At 36.6% G+C, this 22424-nt stretch overlaps 1 protein-coding gene across 6 annotated transcripts in view; it reads right to left on the minus strand.

Moving 5' to 3' along the window:
* Positions 1-3580: 3580 nt before the first annotated feature.
* Positions 3581-22424, minus strand: part of CREB1 (cAMP responsive element binding protein 1) — a 60846-nt gene continuing 42002 nt past the window's right edge. For 5 of the 6 annotated variants that reach the window (XM_019446229.1, XM_019446228.2, XM_019446227.2 and 2 more), the window contains one exon: positions 8797-9834. In XM_019446229.1, coding sequence (XP_019301774.1) covers positions 9690-9834 — 145 coding nt within the window. In that variant the 3' untranslated portion in view covers positions 8797-9689. Of the gene's footprint in view, positions 7973-8796; positions 9835-22424 lie in introns of those variants that run through there. The other variant, XR_002079057.2, reaches the window with a different exon arrangement.

Here is a 22424-nt window from a genome sequence, read left to right on the forward strand (position 1 = left end):
GAAGAGGGGCACCTGGGTGGCTCAGTTGGTTGAGTGTCTGACTCTTGATTTCAGCTCAGGTCATGACCCTAGGGTTGTGGGATTGAGCCCTGTGTTGGGCTCCACTCTGAGTGTGGAGCCTGCTTGAGATCCTCTCTGCCCCTCTTGCCCACCCTCTCTCTCTCTCTCAAGATAAAAATTTTAAAGTAATTTTAAAAACCACTTTTTAATATACCAGCATGGGGCCTGACATCATAGTTGGTGAAATAGTCCTGTGATTTATTTTTGTGTCAGAGACATGGTCATAATTGTACTGCTACCCCAGAACCTCTACCTAGACATAAGCAGCGTTCTTTTTTTTTAATTTAAATTTTTAATATTTATTTCTGAGAGGGCGAATGGGAGAGCAGGGCGGGAGGGGCAGAGAATCTGAATTGGGCTCACGCTGATAGTAGCTGGCCCGACGCGGGGCTTGAACCCACAAACCATGGGATCATGACCCGAGTCAGAGGCTTAACCCTGAGTCATCCAGATGCCCCGAAAAGTAGCATTTTCAAGGTCTTTAACAAGAACGAGGCAACATGTTGCAGTGAGTAGGGAGAGCCTTGTTCTGGGAAAAAGAGAAACTGACAAGAACTGCATGAAATCAGGGCAGAACTCCGTTCTTTTTTTGTGACTTTAAAAATTGAGGATTTGTTAGCTCTGACGTTTCTTTCCAATCTTCAATCATATTATGCTTTTCTTTCTACAGCCAGGAAGTGTTAAAACTTAACACTAGAAGACATGGTATGCTGAAAAATTAAGTTTCCTACCTGAGAACTATTTTTGTGGTGGAGGGGAAATCCCTACAACAGAGGTGTGAAAAGGGGGGCCTATCTGCTACAAAACCTTGTGTTGAGGCTGGCTCTGCCACTTCTAACTCCTAAAAATTACTTACACTATAAAGCTTGACATTAAAAAAATACCAACGTGATCTTTTTATTAATTTAGCAAATTATTAATGCTTAGGAAGCAACCTTCAAATATGAAAACCATACTTAATAAACATTCCCACTTCTCAGTATCTATCGTAAAGATAAACTAGCTTCTATTTATACTGACTTGTGTGTATCTGGAAGAGTCAAAAGTAACAACCTACATGTTCACAAAAGAGGGTGCTTGTTAAACTATGATACATCTACACAATGGGATACCACACATCCGTTAGAAAGACTGAGGCAGATGTACATAAACTGAAATAGAACTGTCAAGACACATTCAGTGAAAAAGTACCATTTATGTAAAAAGGGGAGAGAGGAGAGAATAGACATTACATTTGCATGTATATGCACAGATTGTCTCTAAAAGGATACACAAGAAACTGCTTTTTACTGCTTCCCCATTTGTCCTATTTTCCAAACGTACATACTACTTAAGGAAACGAAGTTAAAAAATGAGGACACTATCGAGAAAGTGAAACGAAAACTTAAGAGAATGGGAGAAAATAATGACAAATCGTACTACCTGGTGAGGCTCTGGTATCCAGAATATGTAAGAAACTCATAAAACTCAACAACAACAAAAAACACCATTAAAAAATGAGCAAAGGACTTGAACAGACATTCTGAGCATTCTGGTTATCCTCCAAATAACCACAGACACATGATGATACGCGACATCGTTAAGCGTTAGAGTTGCAAATACGATTGACAACGAGCTAGCTCTTCACACCTGTAAAGAGGGGCATAATTAAAACCAACGTTCGTCAGCGCACGGAGAAATTGGGACACTCACGTATCAATCATCATTGGCAGGAATGTAAAGTGGTGCGGCAGCTCAGGAGAAATTTGGCAGTTCCTTAGAAAGTAAACATAGAACTACCATATGGCCCAGCAATTCCACTCCTGGGTATGTATTCAGAAGAACTGAAAGCAGGGACTCCAATACCTGCACGTGAATGTTCATAGCGGCATATTCACAAAAGCCAAATAGCGGAAATATCCCAACGTCCATCAGTGGATAAATGAATAAACTGTGGCATATAGGACGGATTATTCAGCCATAAGGAATGAAGTACTGATAAATGATTTTGAGGCACCTCAAAAACATGCTAAGTGAAAGAAGCCAGGCACAAAAGGTCACATAGGATCCTGTACGTAAGAAATAGGTGTAACTATAGAAATGGAAAGCAGATTCATGGTTGCCTGGGGATAGAGGGAGGGGAAAATAGTAACTCTTTAATAGATGGAAGGTTTGATTTTGGAGTGACGATTTGGACCTAGATATGCAGTTGGTGGTAGCTAGCACAACGTTGAGAAGGCACTAAGTGCTACCGAATTATTCACTTAAAAATGGTCAATGTTGTTATGTGAATTGTACCTCAATTAAAAAAAATAGCAAAAAATAGCATTGCAGTGCCTGGAAATACCTTTCCTCTTCACTTGTTAGGACCTCATCAGAATCCTAAGCCCCAGTTTGGTCAATATGCAAAAGAAAGATGTGGAGAAATGAAAAATGCACAGTGGAAGGTAACACTAAGGCAGTGGTTTTCTGGGATTTTGCCTTAAGCAGCGTAGTGGAATAGTGGCATCATTTACAAGATGGAAAAAGCCAGCTGAGAGATGAACGGATTTAGAGGAGAAATGAGAGGTTCTGTTTTGCAATCTGAGTGGAGATGACAAATAGGAGAGTGTAGCACCAGAGCTAAAATTGTGTGAACGTCTTAGAATGGTTTCTTCGGCTGTGTCCTAGAGCTTCCTGAGGACAGGTACTTCTTAGTGCTCAACTATTGGTGAAATAAGCAAGTAACCACAAAGGTATGGATAAAGAGAGGCACTCTATCCTTTTATTGGAGGCTCAAGCACCTGGACACGGGTTACAAGGAGGGTGACTAAAGGTCCCGATTTGCTCAGCACAATCCTGGTTTACACCTGTTGTCCCTATTAATGTCACCCTTTCACTCTCAAAAATGTCTGCTTGTACAATCACCTTAAGTAGTCACACTTTGTAGAAGAGAAAGAATAAAATGTGTGCAATTCCTTCAATACAATAGCAGGTGTAACAAGCTTAATAAATACGTCATGGCAATTTTTTAAAAAAGTACCTTAGGATAAATGCAACTGCTTATTTTCAGAAATTAAATCAACAGGAGAGAATCTTTTATTATGCTTTAAGCAAAGAGCAGATTAACCACACCTCCTCCCATTTCCTATGATCACAGAACTTTAGAATTACAAGGGGGCCTGACAAGTTAGCTATTCTCATTGTTCTTCCAATTAAAACATGTATTTTCTGACACTGGAGACAGCTGGTCATATGTCTCCATTGGTTTTCTCAATAGGGCGGTAACATCTCCACATCTTCAAATAGGCACTGTTCAATCTTTCTGAACAAAGAAATCTTGTGCTAAAAATGAGGAATACAGTAAAATTAAATAACTGAAGATGTGTTCTGGTTTCTCAAATTAGTTTTCCGTTGCCGTGCAACACAAGCTTGTGATATATTCTAACATAAACTTTGCTCATTTAACAAAAGTAATAAACTGAAGTCCCAGAAAATACAGCTTAACACTACTGGCAGAAACCAAAATCGAGAGATCCCATCCCCAAAAAAGAGACTTACAGAGTTTTTAAAAGCATGTTTATGTGACTGCACATAAATGTGTGTAAAAAGGGCATTAGGACAGTTGATACCACAAAGATTACAGTAAGAAAAAGCACTTTCTGACAATATTTCACAAATTCACAAGGATCACTTTAATATACAAAGCAATTGCTACCATTCTGAACACAAAGCAGCTACTATGTACATAGTGTTAATAAAATGCATTATAACTCAGTACATTTTCTCTCTTTACACAGATAGAGCACAAAAAGATTTAGGTAAAAAAATTAAAACAGGGATGTTTCTAGAATGTAGGGAATTTTATTAGAAATGTATTTCCCTCATTATATTTACTTAATATTCAACTCCAATAGTAACATCAGAGTTAAAAATCGATACCCTGTTTTGTGCTGATAGTTTTGGGGGGAGGTATTCTTTACCCCAATCCTCAAGGAAAAATTAAAACAAAAACAAAAACACCATCTTTCTCTCTAGAAACTTCCCTGATTATTTTGTTTCTAAAAAGTCTCAAGTGATACATCTAGGTTAGAAATAATTCCTTTTTTGGGTGGGGAGGACAAGTGACATGTGGACAAATCAGTTGGGGACGACTCTACATGGAAAACTGCTAACTAGCACTCCTCTTTGCCACCCCTCCATAAATCCATACTCACAGAACAATGGTGACAAATTATTTCCCACTTTTAATATAAATAATTTTTATTACATACACAAATTGGAGTGGCACCTGGATAAAAATATGTCTATAAAGCATTTACCAATTCAATTTTAAAAACGTAAGAAAATAAAACCTCCCAAACACAAAGATAGATCATTTCACTTGGCCAACTAACATAAGATTACTATTTGCAGGGATTTTCTTCCTTCCCTACCAATTTTTCAACTATCTCAGATTGACTCTTACATTTCTGAGATGCTCCTCGGAAGCCTGGAAACGCCCATACTTCTGTAGGCAAGTATCACATAATGCCTGTATAAAGGAGGTAAAATCTGATTTTCCTACCATTTGCCCCTTTTCAAAGACATTTCCCAAAGATTGTTCATTTTCCTTTTACTTGCTGGTGAGAATAATTAAAAATGTATCAGGTTATATACCCAGCTAGGACCTGCACCCACAGTACCAGAATGCAGACAGGTCAATATTTTCTCTCTGTGCTAAAACAACTCTGCCTGTTTATATCATCTTCACAGGCTTTGTTCTATTTTTTTTTTCTATTTTTATTTTTTTAAAAAATAAATTTCAAGCTAAAACACCTGAAATATAATCCCTCCACTCAAACGTTATCTGGTCCCTCTTAGAGTTTGCCCCCCTGAGGACACATACAAAGGCTTAAGCTACATTCACTAATCAGTACGAACTTATCAGAAGCATATGAGACAGATGGAACTTCAGCACCCTGTTTGATTTATTTGAAATTCTTCCATACTGACTCAGCTTCATGATATGTTCAACCCCTCAGGGATTAGTGCCTCTCCTAGCCATTGATTCGAGAAAGTCAAGGAAACCAGTTCCTAGTACATACAGTGACTGTGCAGTCAACTTAAAAAAAGTCAACGTATCAACATTAAAAGTATTCAAGATGTAGGCAAACCATCCAACAAAAGTTCTAGTTGTGCTTTGTACAAGAGTGAGCAAATGTATCCCTCGACTCTTCACCTCCAGGCAGCTTACCAAAGCGCGTTGCGCTTTCCCTTCTCACCGGACCTCAGTCCGATTTAGGTGTTTGATGGTAACAAAGCCAATTTAAAGTGAAAAAAACCTCAGTCAAATCATTCCATGTGGTCTCCATGATGATGGTAATTAACTGCCTTGAAAACTATTTTACTGTTCTAGATAAATTGATGGATATCTTGGCACCCTATAGACAACACTAATGTTGGAATGGGAACAGAGTCTCATTTAAAATTGAAAATAAGTATCAATTTACTCCAGTTGCTTTTCCTTCTATCTTTATCCATGATGTAAAAGAATCCCATTGGGTTCAAACTCATCTTTTAATTAACTGGGCTAGTCAAATCTAATTTCCTGTTACTTTTCTTTCACAGCTATTTATAAGGCTAGCCTTTAGGTGCTAAAATATTTTAATGAAATTTTCCATTTAAAAAAGTCACATGATTTGAAGAGAGGAAAAAGACATAAAAAGCCAGTTGACAATCAATTGATGAGGGAACTTTTCTCAAGTTGCTAACACCCAACAGGGTCATTTTTTAAAAGTGCAAGTTACACCAAACATTTACAAAGAATATAATGTAAATATAATCCAAATAAATATACAACTTTTGTATCAGGTCAACGGGAAACAGCATACCAGAAGTTTTCAGAGCCAAAAAGGCAACAAAATGAAGCCTCTTACAAATAACTGAAAAGGTGTGTAATGACTGTTCTAAAAACCCACTTTAATTCAAAAATCATAACTTTATATTCGCCTTAATCCTGCAAAATGAAGCAGACTTTTTGATCTTCGAAATAAAGAGACCAATTTATGCTAATAAATTGACTGTTGCTGATCACAAAATTAAAAACATTTTTAAAATGTAAAGAAGAAATCTAGATTGAAGTCACTTCAAGTAAGTAAAAGCATCCTGGTTTAAACACACTGGTTGTTTCTTCCTAAGCCTTTGTATGATTCCACATGTCACCCCAAGTGGTCAAAATGATAGTAGGGATTAGGCCTGAGAGACAGAGATAAACTTCAGCCAGATGACTTCTGATCGGACAGCCTGCCTGACTGGTATTGTGCTTTCAGATTCTAGCACTGCTGCTGACCTACCATCAAAACACATTTTTCTGAAAAAAATCCCTGCTCAAATGAAAACACCCAAATTCCTCCCCCAGGATGAGTTTTGAAAAATCAGTGGTACCTTTTAGAAGCTATCTGCAAAATGTTCTTACCACTGTTATAGCTGCCAGAGACAAAGCATAAAAACCAAATACTTTGGGGGGCGGGGGAGTTTTCAAGTGACTAGTAACATACATAAAAGTATCAAGCCAAAGAAAACGAACAGTAAAAATAAAATACTTGGAAGAAAATTAGAAGACAAAAATCAATCATGAGTGCTGGAGTAATGCAGTCCAAGAAACTACCAAACGGGATGCAACAGAACACGCAAAGATGTAAAATTTCATCTGACCTCAATATACTATAATACTCAGCATTCCTGACTTAGGAGCTCTCAGAGCTTCAGATTATATACTGTATGTATTTATATATATGTACACATATATTATACAAATTCCATTTCCCCCCCCCCAATAATATCTAAACGAACAGAGCACCTATGACAATATGATGGTTGCCAATATGGTACTTGAGTTTGAAAAGAATGAAATTAAAATTAGATCTGATATCAGTTTTTTAATAAGGTGGACACATTGGATCTAGCCCTTTCTAAACCACTTTTCAGCTAAACACTATCAAAGTTTGAAAACTCGTAAGAGTAATATATCAAAAATAAACCCCTCCCACTTCATTTTATTAGAGTTAATCTGTCCTATAGATAAAAGTGCCACATGGCCCTATATTTGCAAAGTAAGCGATACCAAACTTGCTATTTTCTAGGCAAATCAGTAGCATATGTACAGATTCCTATGATGACATTTTCATTCCCTTTTGGCCAATATGAAGAGAAAAAAACATTTATTACTGGTAATGTGGCCATATATGTTCTTGGCTACAAGATTTTTTTTTTAAATTATGTCATTTCCTTAATAAAGATTCTCAAAGTTGCATGCTTAAAAACAAACACCTTTTTTCCAATTCTTGTTAAAAAAAAAAAAAGTCTGCACAAAAGATGCTTAATTTCTATCTGTATAAACTGAAATTTTCAAGTCTCTTTATGGGTCTAAAACAGATTTAGCAACAGAATATATTTCTTACCTCACCATTAAGTAACTGACTTCAAACCAGTGCAATCATCCTCAAGGTACAAAGGACCTGGTGTTTGTAAAAACTTACAAATTCAACCAGCTAATATGGATGTGACTGCCTTGATTCATCAGGGACTAAGAGGACCACCAACTTTTCTAACTAAACAGAATGTCTCAACTTTTGGAAACATTTTACTTTGGAGAATACAACTTGCTAAATACTAGGCAATTTTCATTTATAAAGTTTATGACATTCAAAACATTTTGACTCATTAAGAAAGAATTCTAGTTTGTGAAAAGATTTGTCACTTTGCTTGGTTTCTGCTGAAGTTTTGGAAAATGACACATCTATGCTGGTATACAAATAATTTTTATGCTACAACTTTCCCCATTAGCTCAGCAGGATAAACATCAAACTTTACAGTCGTTTGAAAGCCTTCTTGAGAATCTGGTGAATTGTCCAAATATAAGACTACATCACTCAATTCTTAGAATGATGCTCCTTCATAAACTCTGTTCATCCTTGAAAAGAGACAATGGTTTGTTACAAACAAAAATAAACCATTAACAAATATTAATTAAAAACCTTACTTTTCAAACGGGACCCAACAATTAACACCCACATCTGTATATTTTGTTAATACATTAACAAACTTTTAAAAATAACCCATGACTAAATATAAAACATTAATTTTCTACACTCTTCTTTTAAAAGGAATAACCTTTTCAAATGAGAAATTATATCTAACATTATGTCAGTCTCCAATTTTTAAAATCCACCTTAGTCCTATTTTTTTAAAGGGTAACTTTTGTAAAGATTTATCAAGCTTAGTGAATGAGTAATTAATAATTAGAAGTAGTATTGGAAACAATGTATGATACATATAAATACAGACTGGTATAGTCAGGGGTTAAAACAGGTAGCTCCTTTGCAGAACAACAAAGGCTATACAGCATATTGGAAAGCTCAAGCACAACTATCCTTTTTAGGAGAAAACCAAAAAAAAAAAAAAGTTTTGTAAGAATGACAATCCAAATATTGTGGTACAGCAGTCATTCAAATGTGTCTGAAGAAAATAACTCTCTTTGTGTACATCTAATACTGTACTTTTTATAACTATATCCTTACACTTTCATTAAAAAATTCACTAAGGATACTCTGTTAAAGTATGTTAATATGGAAAAGATTTAAAATCAGTATTTTTCTACAACACAACATTTTATAAACAAATATATCACTTTGTTTTATTTAACATCTTGAAGGCTTTCCTGTTGGTGGTATAGTGTAAGTGCAAATGGGAACAGTTTAATTAGAAATATCTTTTTAAGTAAATGAGTGACATAAGTATTTTTGAAGGCGATGACAAAAACATTTATTTAAAAACCTTGTTACGTAACTCAAGGGGCTGGTTTACTAATGAGCATCTTTTTACTAAGAATTTAGTACTAACTAAAACAAGCTTTGTACTTTTATTTACTTCAGTTTAATTTAAAATTCAAATACCATGCTTTTTCATTCAGTTGGTTACTTCTTTTAATGTATTCAAGAATGTTGAACACATACAGAACTGAAATAAGAAGCAACAACTGCCCTACGGAAGAGCTACAGTTAATACAGAAGGTCAAGGACAAGTTGTCAGTATTGAAGAAGAGAATGTACATAGAAAGCACTTCGAATTCATTCTTAATTTCTTCAACACCACACTAAAACTCTTTTTTAGAGGGTATATCTCTTTGCAATTTTACATAATTCACAATGAAAATGTGAAAACACGTCAATTTGGCAATCAACACTTCTTCATTGCACCTTACTTACTTTATGCATGCGGCCCACACATTACTTCAGCTCAAGAGGCTGGGGTAATTCTGTCCCTAAGGCAATCAAGGAGCTCAGCACAAACCTTGAAATCATTTAAAAAAAGATTTTCTTTTCCTCATTTCCCCCATCAATTTACAAGTAAACAAATTATTACTTCTTGAAGAGGGTGGGGGATGAAAAGCAGAAGTCTCTTCATGATTCCTGGTGCTGAAAATTTCTTGAGGGGAGACGTGGAGGCAGGTGTTGGAACATTCACAGTTTAATGCAAAAGCACAAATGAATGAAATTCTGTAGTTGCTTTCAGGCAGTTTTGCGCATAGAAAAAAAGAAATGTTTAGAAAATAAAATGTTTATTTTGTCTTTCTGCTTGAGGCCAAGCCAGTCCTTTTCCACCATGACAGGTGAAATTTAAATCCCAAATTAATCTGATTTGTGGCAGTAAAGGTCCTTAAGTGCTTTTAGCTCCTCAATGAGAGTCTTATTTTGGTTTTCAAGCACTGCCACTCTGTTTTCTAAACATTTCACATATTCTTTCTTCTTTCTACGACACTCTCGTGCTGCTTCCCTAGGAGCAAAGGAGGACAGGAAAAATTATGCAACATTTATTTCTATATCACTTATTTTGGCTTAGAATGCTTTTAGATATTTAGCTCAAAGCAACAAATATTTTAATATACATTAGGCATTTGAAAAAACTACACAGAAGGACTTGGAAATTGCCTCATGTAACATTTTAATATACCATAGATGTTTGATTTAAAAAAAGGACCCCGAATGTGAAAACCCCACAAACAACCCAAAGGGCTGAATGATCACTTAAAATTATATCACTGGTTATTGACAGGATCTGCCTCATACCTATAAAACTTGAAATTCTATAAATATCAATAACTAAGAAAATACCAAAGCTAAACATCAGTGTGCAAAACATCGTAAATTGAACAGAAAATTCTCACAAACTCATCATTTCAGGGCATTAAAAAAAGACAACAACAATCTAACATGAGTCTCTTCCACAAATGATGTTGAGAACACTGTATATCCACATGCAAGAGAATGAAGTTGGACCCTTAATTATGCCACGTACAAAAACTAATTGAAAATGGATTGAAGATCTAAATGTAAGACCTAAAACTATAAAACTTCTAGAAGAAAACACAGGAGAAAAGCTTCAAGACACTGGATTTGGCAGCGCTTTCTTGGCTATGCCACCAAAAGCATAGACAACAAAAGCAAAAATAAACAAATTGGGTCACATCAAACTTAAAAAATTCTGTTCATGAAAGGGCACAATCAACAGAGTGAAAAGGCAACCTATGAATTGGGAGAAGATATTTGCAAATCATATATATATCTAACAGGGAGTTAATATCCAGGATATAATCAAGAAGTTTTACAACTTACAAATCAAAACCACAATGAGATACCACCTCACATCCATTAGGATGGCTACTATTTAAAAAACAAAAACTTAAACAGAAAATAGCGAGGGTTGACAAGGATGAGAAGAAATTTGAACCCTGTGCACTGCTGGTGGAATGTAAAATTGCCCAGCCACTACAGGAAACACTACAGTGATTCCTTAAAAAACTAAAAATAGGATTACCTTGTGATCCAAAAATCCTACTTTTGGATATATATCCAAAGAACACAGGACAGGATATTAAAGAGATATGGGCAAGCCTCCATCCATAACAGCATTATTCATAATAGTCAACATGCAGAGGCAACCCAAGTACTCATCAACAGACGGATACACTGAAAAAATGTGGTACACATACAATGGAATATTATTCTGCCTTAAAAGGAAGGACATACCATCACACACTACAATGTGGATGAACTTTGAGGACATAATGCAGCAAAATAAGCCAGTCACGAAAAGGACAACTGTGGATTCCACTTATTTCAAGTATCTAAAGTAGTCAAACTCATAAAAACAGATAGTAGAGTGGTGACTGCCAAAGACTCACAGAAGGGGAAAAGGAGGGAAGCTGCTTTTAACAGAGGTTCAGTTTTGCAAGGCAAAAAAGTTCTGGAGATCTGTTGCACAACACTGTGTACATATTTAACACTACTGAACTGTATACTTAAAAATGGTTAAGATGGGGCGCCTGGGTGGCTCAGTCGGTTAAGTGTCCGACTTCGGCTCAGGTCATGATCTCACGGTCCGTGAGTTCGAGCCCCGTGTCGGGCTCTGTGCTGACCGCTCAGAGCCTGGAGCCTGTTTCAGATTCTGTGTCTCCCTCTCTCTCTGATCCTCCCCTGTTCATGCTCTGTCTCTCTCTGTCTCAAAAATAAATAAACGTTAAAAAAAAAAAAATTTTTTTTTTTAAATGGTTAAGATGGTAAATTTTAAATTTTTTACCACAATTAAAAAATTACTAAAAAAAATTTAACACTAAGAATAAAATATTTTTTAGCAAGCTATGAAGGCTAAACTAGTAAACAAACTCTTCTTTTAACTCTATGTGAGTAAGGACCATATATTATATGCTCAGTCACTAGGACTGGCATGAGGTAGGTCCTTATGACTAAGTGAACCAAGAGTTGAAAGCAGAACGGTCCTAAGTCTTTAAACAATGGAAAAAAGCAGCAATTTCTAATCACTCATTTACAGCAGTGGCAGTACTTAGGAGCAGTATTATCTTCAGTGTCCGGTTCTTAGGTTTAAGTGGTTACTTCTTACCAATTACATGGCCACAAGCAAATTATTTAACTTTAGTTACCAGACTGTAAAACAGGTAATATTACCTACTTCAAAAGTTTTATGAGGATTAAGGAGTTAATCTGTAAAAAGTGCATGAAATGGTGACTGGCATTTCCTAAATGCTACCACATATGTGTTAGCAATGACTGTTTCTAGAGAACTCTAATGTCTTCGTGCCCACATAGCCTACTGGTTCAGAAAAAAGGAGCAAGCTGACTTTTGGAATAAAAAAAGCTGCACCTGATGATGTATTATCCATGACAGATACAGACAATATATGATCCACTGCATCACTGTACCACTGGTGAAAATTTTTTTGGAAAGAAGTGAAAAATGGCCCAACATTCAAATGCATGATGGAGATCACAAGTCGAGAAGTGCTACGAGGCCAAGAGTGATCTAAAGGGTCACAGTGGGCTTGATTCAGAGGTCAGGCTGGATGTTCTGTGTATGGGGTAAATTCTAACAAAGAGAAAGCCTGTATTATGTATATACACATTTACAAATCTCATTTTATCCAGGGCTGACTCATCTTGTTTTCCTTGCTTTCTCCTTCTCCATCATCTGAGAATTTACAGTCCACAAATGCTCATAGGAATGCTATATCTACATGCTAGTTTCCAAAAGCTAAACTAACATGATCCTATAGGTTAGTATCTCCTAACTTTGTCGTACAAAAATCAGTATACTATAGTGTTGTGAAAGATTAGACTAGGATTCTAAAAAAAAAAAAAGAACACTGGGCTACGAAAATTAACTTTCTTTCATCTAAGACTTCTGATCCTTTCCATATACTAATGTCAATTGAGACTCTTCAAAGAGCAATTCTAACTAGCATGTCCTAAACTGAACGTGAGTATACAATACTTTTTTTGTGGGGGGCGGCGGGAAGATACCAAATAAATTTCAAGTAACACACAGTCTTGCAGAACAATGCTCAAGTTAGGCTCAAGTTAGGCACAGTTTAAAATAAACAAATTTGGATACAAATTTGGATACAGTATGACATATTAGCAAGAATCCTAAACTGAAAATCAGAAATACTGGGTTCAGATTCTGGCTTTGAAACTAACTAGTTGAGTAGCTTCCAATAGGTCCCATGCAAGAACTGTTTCTTCATCTTTTTTTTTTTTTAACGTTTATTTATTTTTGAGACAGAGAGAGACAGAGCATGAACGGGGGAGGGTCAGAGAGAGGGAGACACAGAATCTGAAACATGCTCCAGGCTCTGAGCTGTTAGCACAGAGCCCAATGCGGGGCTCGAACTCACGGACTGCGAGATCATGACCTGGGCTGAAGTTGGCCGCTGGGCCGAAGTTGGCCGCTTAACCGACTGAGCCACCCAGGCGCCCCTCTTCCTCTGTTTTTTAAAAACAGGACTAATCAAGATGCCTCCAACCAGGACTGTTAGGTTCGTATTAAGGAGTTTGCAAAATCAGGGAATAAACGTGGCATGTCATTCTAAAGCACCAATTTTGATTAACGGGTCAGAGGGGTGGCAAGCATTTTCATGTTAAAATAAGCATTACTGTATTTTGGAGTAGAATACAAAATACAAATGAGCTTTAAATAAAAATTTTAAAGAAATCCTTAGCTCGGAGAATGCTTCTTAAAGCTTCTCAAAAATTTCTAGCTAAATATTTTTTAAAAAACAGAAGAAAGTGATAGGATTCTCCCAGTGGATTGGTCTGACACAGTGTGAAGATTAAATTGACCACTGAATGTTTCTTCCAGTAGAGAAACAGGATTTTAGGAGTTTAAGCATTCATGCAAACAGATGGCTTATAGATTCTGAAATTGATGTGATAGGCATATTTTTAGAAAAAAGTTCTTTCACATAATGTGTCTCAACATCCTCCTCCATTCACTGACCTAATTCTTTGCCTCCATATGATACTCTTATTCTGTCTCACTTATTCTTTCCATTTTCAGCATCTTCAATAATTCCAAACTACCTGATTTTTTTTTTCTTTTGTCTTCAAAGAAGTTTATCAATTGTACTTTTTCTTTTTTAACAACCAATTTTTTGTTTCGCTGATTTTCCTCTATTGGTTTTCTCTTCAGTTTTATTGATTTTAATTTGCTCTTTTTCCCCCCAGTTTCTTAAGATAGAAGTTAGGTTGGCAAACATTTTTTTGGCTTTTTGGACCAAATGGACTCTGTCACAACTACTGCTGTTGTAGCATGGAAGCAGCCGTGGGTAACACATAATGGAATGAACATGGCTGTGTTCCAAATAAAACTTTTTTTTAAGTTTCCTTGTAAATTTATTTGAGAGAGAGAGAGAGAGAGAGAGAGAGAGAGAGAGAGAGAGAATATCAATCCCAACCAGGCTCCGCACCGCCAGCACAAAGCCTGATGCACGGCTCAAACTCACAAACTGTGAGATCATGACCTGAGCCAAGATCTAAAGTTGGACACTTAACCGACTAAGCTACCCAGATGCCCCTCAATAAAAGTTTATAAAAACAGGCAATGAGGTGCAGTTTGCCAACCCCTGCCTGACACAGAGGATTCTTTTCTAATGTTAAGTGTTTAAGGATACAAATTTCCCCCTAAGCCCTGACTGAACTGTATCCCACAAATTTTTGTTGTTTTTTAATTTGCATTTAGTTCAAAATATTTCCTTTAAGACTTCCTTTTGACCTATAGATTTAGAAATGTTTGATACTTAATTTCCACACAACTGGGGATATTCCCAGATGTTTTATGGGCCAAGCACATACTTTATATTATTTCTACTCTTTTTAAAAAAAAAAAAAAAAAAAGTATTTATTTATTTCGAGGGAGAGAAAGAGACAGCAAGTAGGAGAGGGGCAGAGACAGAATCCCAAGCAGGCTCTCCACCATCAGTGCAGAGCCCAACAGAGAGCTCAAACTTACAAACCATGAGACCATGACCCGAGCCAAGATCGAGTCAGATGCTGACTCGACTGAGCCACCCAGGCACCTCTATTTCTATTCTTTCAGATTAACAAGTGTCATAAAAATGCCAAATAGGTACAACTGGTTGATGTCATTCAGGTTGTATCTTTATTTTCTATCATTATTGAAGAAAAGAATGCTGAAGTTTTCAACTATGATTACAGATTTGTTCAATTCTCTGTTTAGTGTCATCAGCCCTGGCCTACTATATGTTAAAATTGTTAGGAACATACACCTAACTCTAGTAGAATTAGAGGCCTATGATAATAATGATATTATTATTAGAGGCCTATAATGATAATAATTTTATCATTATACAATGTCCTTTATCCCTGACAATGTTCAACTTCCTTTAGGTTGCTATTTGCATGGCCTACCCTATTCTACCCCTTTCCTTCCAATCTACCTATGCTTTATATTTGAAAGGAGATTCTTATAAATAATGTATAGTTAAGTCTTGGTTTTTTAATCTGGTTTGTCTTTTACTTGGGTTAGACCATAGTTAGCAACCTGTGACCCATGGGTCAAATCCTCATAGTCTGTTTTTAATAATTTATAAATTTCTAGCCAGACTAACCAAGTAAGTGTGTGTGTTTGTGTGTGTGTGTGTGTGAGAGAGAGACAGAGAGAGAAAGAGAGAGAGACAGAGGGAGAGGGAGGGAGGGAGAGGGAGAGAAAAACCACAGATTTTCAATATTAGGAATCAAATCCCTACTAGTCTTCTATATCCATCAAGAAAACCAAAACCAAAAATCCAGAAGTATTTAGTTATAAATGTAACAAAATGTATGTAGGATCTATATGCTAAAAAATGTAATTGTATTCATAGAATGGAAAATACATACTTTGAAAATGCAAAGGAAAGAGAATAGTCCAAGCAATTCTGTAAAAGAGCAAAGTTGGAGGACTCACATTATCAAATTCAAAACTTACTATGAACTACACTAATCAAGACAGCATGGCATCAGTGAAAGCATAAACACAAAGACCAATGAAACAAGCTAGCCAGAAACAGACCCACACAAATACAGATACATGATTTTTGACAAAAGTACAACGGGAGTTCAACAAAGGATAATCTTTTTAACAACTGATGCTGGAACAAATGGATGTCCACACACAAAACATGAATCTTGATACACCTCACACCTTATACAAAAGTTAACTCAATAGGGATCATAGACCTAAACGTAAAACATACATTGTAACACTGAATAGAGATCAAAAGTAGAACTCTCAAACACTGCTGGTGGGAATGCCAAATGATACAGCCACTTTGGAAAACAATCTGGCAGTTTCTTGTAAAGTTAGATATACACTTACCATTCCAGCTGGCCAGCCCACTCCTAGATATTTACTCAAGTGAACTGAAAGTTCATATTAACACCTGTATATATTTATAGTAACTTCATTCATAATGCTCCAAAACTGGAAACTATGATGAACGTCAAGGTCAATGGACAAACAAACCACAGTAAAATCATACGAGGCAGTACCAGGGGTAAAACCAACTACTGATCCACGCAAGATAATCAATGAATCTTGAATGCATTCTGCCAAGTCAAAGAAGCCAGATCCTAAAGGCTACACACTGTATGATTCCATTTATATGAGATTCTGGAAAAAGCAAAATCCAAAGGATAGAAAATAGTTCAGTGGTTTTGAGGGTATGGGAAAGGGGGTAGAAGAGGATTACCATGTGGGTATTACATGGGATTCTTTCTAGGATGGTATAACAGTTCTGTAAGGCACTGTGGGGGTAGAAACCTGGTACCATACATCTGTGAAAACCAACAGAAGATAAAAAGTAAACTACATGCAATCCCAGAAATGAATGAAGATGATGACAAATCTAACCATACTACAAGTGTGATATAACCTCACTGAAGAAGGTAAAGAAAAAAGGAAGAGACCCAACTCAATAGCTTTGAAAACACTGGTACTTTAAGGTTAAGAACAAAAAGAACTGCACATACTGTATTGTAATTGGTGAATCTGTTTCTCATGGATGTACAAGTTAGCAATTCAGTAACTATTTTAAGTGTATACTACACTTAAGTGTGTAAATATACTTAATGGGAAGCCAAGTTTCTGGTCAGAGAAAGAAGTTATAAATAAGCAAAGTGGAGAAGACTAAAATGAACCCTGTGGCTATAGATCAGAGTCAGAGAAGCTAGTATGAATTCATATTTATTTTAGTAATATACAAACACAGAAATTTAGATGTGTGCATACATCGGCTAGTACACATACATATTTAGTGACACCACCTTTTGAGAGGGCCCAGAAGTGCGATACCTGGTAGCAAAGAGCATATGTGATGCCCTCTTCTTGACTTCTATGTACCATTTTCCAATAAAAGGAACTTAGGAAGAAATGGTTAGTTCCAAGGCTAAGGCAGGGAACACACAAATAAGAAGCTGAATCTGGACAATCTTGTAGTGTCAGACAATAAGGACATGTTTAAAAAAAAAGGGGACATGTCAAAAGGATAAAAGGAAACCAACTTGCAAGAGCTCCCAAAAGTCAAAGCTGGAATAATCTGAACATAACAAATAAATAGTATTAAGTTATAGTGCGAATTATAAAGTAAGTATCCACAATATATTTATTTATACATATAAGTAAGTAGGGAAGAAGGGACAGATTTTCCTTATAAAAGAATTCCAGTTAATAAATGTATTAGGGACAGGGGAAATAGAAAAACCCTCATCTGAATATCACTAGTGAATACTAAAATTAATGGGCAAAACTTTAAAGAGCAATAAGGTATCTGCACAGCCTTCAAGTCTCTCCCCTCAAATATACCAATTACTATGGTGGTTTTTTGCCTATGACCATAAATTCTTTGATATTCTCCTTTTTGACTTTCATCTCTCTTTGAATGTGGGCTAGATTTAGTGATTTGCTTCTAAGGAATAGAGTGTAAAACTAGAAAAATGGTAACTCTGCAGGAGACACCTGGACCCCACTTTAACCAAGGAATCAAAGTTAACATCACGACCACTAACAAGTCATACTGGTATGCGCTACCTCAATACAGTATGACAAGAAAGGCACGTTACACCTCTGTGGTATTATCCCTCCAAATCCATTACCTCAGTCTGTAAGAAAATGTCACATAAGCCCACCCAAACCAAGGGATATTCTAAAAGAAACCTGACCACTACTCTTCAAAAGTGACAAGGCCATGAAAGTCAAAAGAGAAAGCGTCACAGTTTGCAGGACATGAGTAGGCATGGTGACTAAATGCAGTGGGTAGGAACCCTGGACTGGATTCTGGAAGAGAAAAGGAATATAAGTGGAATAACTGAGGATATCTGAATAAAGTGTACAGTCTGTTTAATAGTATAGTATTATGGTATACAACACTACGTTGTATACTACACCATATAACATATTGACTGTGTTAATATAACATATAATATGCTGTCATATACCCACAATATATGACAGATGTTAGCTTCTTAGTTTTGGTAACTGAAGCCTGGTTATGTCATATGCTAAAATCAGAGAAAGCTGGATAAAGAGTATCTAGAATTCTGTACTACTTTCACAACTCTTCTGTAACCTAAAATTATTTAAAAATAAAAAATTAAGAACTATACATTAAAAATATATTATTTATTTTTGCACATATATATTAGGGAAAAAATTATACTCCAGAATGTTAACATTTTGGGTGGCACAATTAGTGATGATTAAATTTTTAGCTTATGTTTTCTAATGTGCTTGTATAATTAGCATGTTTCACATGTGTCATAAAAACAAAAGTAGGGGTCACCTGGGTGGCTTGGTCAGTTAAGCGTCAGACTTCAGCTCAGGTCATGATCTCATGGTTCATGAGTTCAAGCCCTGCATTGGGCTCTGTGCTGACAGCTTGGAGCCTGGAGCCTGGAGCCTGCTTTGGATTCTATGTCTCCCTCCCTCTCTCTGCCCCTCCGCTGCTGGTGCACTCTCTCTCTCTCTCTCTCTCTCAAAAATAAACATTAAAAAATAAATAAAAAAAACAAACTCCCCCCCACCACCCGAACAAAGTGGGATTACACATACTCTCTGGTAACCTGCTTTTTTCCACTATGAACATCTTCCTATCTCAATAAAAATGCCATCTATCTATTCTTAAATTTATTTTTTTTAAGTTTATTTGAAAGAGTGTGCGCGTGTGAGAGAGCGTGAGTATGAGTGGGGGAGGGGCAGAGAGAGAGAGAATCCCAAGCAATCGCCAAGCTAGAAGCATGGAACCGGATGTGGGGGCTGATCTCATGAACTGTGAGATCATGATCATGAAACCAAGAGACGCTTAAGTGACTGAGCCACCCAGGCGCTCCCCTCCCCCCATCTATATTCATTCTTAAAGGTTGACTGTATGTGGCTGAATGTATACAATGTGTACAATGAACATGCCTTAATTTACATAGCATACACTTCAACTATCTGGAATTTTTCCAAAACTTTTTTTTTTTTTTTTACCTCATTTCTAATTCATTTTCTATGAATTTGCCTATTCATATCCTTAACTCTCTTCTGACTTGTCAAATGTTCCTAGTTTGTTTGCTTTGCTACTGTATCTTTTGCTTGGCTAAACAGGGGTTTTATATTTTCATACATGTAGTCAAACCTATGTAACCTTTACGTTTATTACTTCTGCCTTTAGGAAATCTATTAAAATCCTCCTGCATTCTAAAATTATACAACAAGGATAGTGAATTGTATTACTGTCATAATTTTTTACTCCTCCCTCCCCAAGCGAAGAATACACAAGTGGATGCCATGTTCACCCCAGCAAGCAGATGATTTAAAAAGCACTGCCTTTTCCCCTTTGCTACACAAGTGACATGCTTTGTCAGAAAAGGTGCTTCTCCTTTAGTTGGGAGCATGTGGAAGAGGGCCAAGCAGCTGGCTAGCAGCTGTCAAATGTAATGTGAGGAAGAGGCTTTGTTGTTCTCAGACACTGAGATTTGGGGGTTTTTGTTATTGTTACTGCAGCAACAAAAAGTAAAATAATAACCATCTGTCCTTTCTTTTAGACTTCTTATCACTTATCTTCATTTTTGAGTAAATGGTAACTTGGACGGTGTAGAATTTAGGGGATGACAACTCTTCTCATCAAAGTTCCATTTAAGACAGGCTGTGTTTGAGGTACATAAGGGACATTCATCCTAGGGAGTATGCTCAGGACAGCGCTCCTCTAACTTTTCCACTGAAGTACCCTTACTGGGCAGAACAAACTAGAAATGGGGATTCTGGGGACACAAGCCAAAATACCACTGCTGGTGTGAATTTCTTTTAAATTTCTTACCTTACAAATGTTTATTTTGCTCAAATTTTTGTGAACTAAACATTGGAGGAAAGCATTCCAAGTTTACTTCTTGGGGCTACGTATATCTCAGCACACTGGCATGTGCTCTGGTTTGAGAGGCACAGCATGAGAGAGCTGCAGGCTGGAATCCGAGAAGCACCATGCCCACAGGCTTTCGCGCCAGACATAATAGGCTCAAATCTCAGCTCTACCGAGTTTTCTTTTTTTTTTAAAGATTTTATTTTTAAGCAATCTCCACACCCAATGTGGGGCTTGAACTCACACCCCCAAGATGAAAAAGAGTCGCATGCTTTACTGACTCAGCCAGCCAGGCACCCCTGCACCAATTTCTTAAAAGGTGTGACCTTGGCAAGACAGTTAACTTCTCTCTGAAGTATAGCTCCTCTGTGAAGTGGAGATAAGCTTCTACTCATTGTAGGTAGAACTAATATGTAAAGAAACTAGGTACAGTGTCCAGCATAAACTGGCCCCTAATATTAAAAGTCCCTCAGAAAAAAGGTCAAAGCTAAAACATAGAATCAGGAGACAGCAACATATAGGTGATGCCTGAAATAAATACACGGGTATGAACGAATGTCTCAAGGGAAAACTTCAAAAGTAGTCAGAAAACCAGGTGAATAAACCAAAGAAGAGTTCAGGAGAAAGAGTAGACAAAAATGTCAAATATTCCATAAAGGTAAAATGAAAAGAGAATACTAGACTGCCAAGTGAGAAGGAATCTGTATCTTTTAAAGACATAAGAGTGGTGTGGTGGTCACAGAAGCCACATTCTAATGAATGAAAGTTGGAAAAGTAGCAGCAGCAGTAACATGGGAATAAAGGGAAAAGGGAACCATAGCAGAGTCAATGGGAAGTTTCCTTATAGTGAAACTAAATCCAAGACAAAGTATTTTATTAAAGAGTCCGTGGTAAGTCAGGTAGCTTCCCTGAAGATCTCAGGCCAGCAAAGGTTGTTAGGAACTATAGCTATGTATGCCCTATCCCTAACTTGGGGTGTATGTATATGGGGGGAGGGGAGGGGGTGGGAGAGGAAGGGGCGAGACATAAATTACATGGATAAAAAAGGAAATTTAGTCTGCCAGCCAAATTAACAAGTTTTCATACATAGGCAGCTCTCTGCTATATACAAGAGAGAAGACAAGAAGCTATACGGTGCTGACTCCTTACCCACTAATTACACCGCCTCTTAGTCTTTTCTATATAAGGGGAAACATTTCTGTCCCACAGAGCCCAACTACACAGACACAACATGAAGTCCTTCTGTTGTTTTTATCATCAAGAGGGTTTATCTTCCATCTGATTGCTCTACTGTGTCTTGATTAGAACTGGTTTCTTTACTAAGCGCTACTGTTTTAAATTTTACAACCTGGCCTTTACTAAAGACTTCTTAATCAGACTTACTTCCAAATTTTTGAAAGGGTTAAACATTTCTTTACAAACATTTTAAAACTGAAAGGATTTAAATACAAAGTTTAATTTATATTTTAAAATATATTTAAATGAATGCAGCTTTTAATGCTTCTGTTGTAATTCCTAAGGAAAATCACAGACTGATGGAGCACAAATAAAATAAGCCACTTGGCATATTTTGAACTCTTTTCCTAATATCCCAGAAAAAGCCCTGCCATTTCTCATAGCTTAGATGTAATTTACTAACACTCTATAACAGCTAAGAATATTTTAGGAACAAAAGAGGCTGAACTGAACAGAAACAGGAAACTTCATAAAAACAAGTATTTCGAGGGGTGCCTGAGTGGCTCAGTCAATTAAGTGTCGACTCTTGGTTACAACTCAGGTCGTGATCTTATGGTTCGTGAGATTGAGCCCAGCATCAGGCTCTGCACTTGACGGTGTGGAGCCTACTTGGGATTCTCTCCCTCTCTCTCTCTCTCAAAATAAATAAATAAATAAATAAATAAATAAATAAATAAATAAGTAAGTAAGTAAGTAAGTAAATAAACATTAAAAAAAAATTTCAACTGAACATTGCAGTTACAAAGTGCCTTTAGGGGAATATGATATTTGTCCCATAGAGCAGCCCTTTGGGCAGGTGGTGGAATCTCGTTTTACAAAGAAGAAAACTGCAGCTGAGAGGGTTAATGTATTCTTCCAAAGTCATAGCAAAAAGGGCAGTCCAGGACTTGCATCCAGACAATCTAAATTCACTCCCTACATTTCTTTTATCTCATCACAGTGT

The sequence above is a fragment of the Panthera pardus genome, unplaced genomic scaffold (assembly GCF_024362965.1).
Source record: "Panthera pardus isolate Hobbes unplaced genomic scaffold, ASM2436296v1 HiC_scaffold_10, whole genome shotgun sequence".
Taxonomy (NCBI): Eukaryota; Metazoa; Chordata; class Mammalia; order Carnivora; family Felidae; genus Panthera; species Panthera pardus.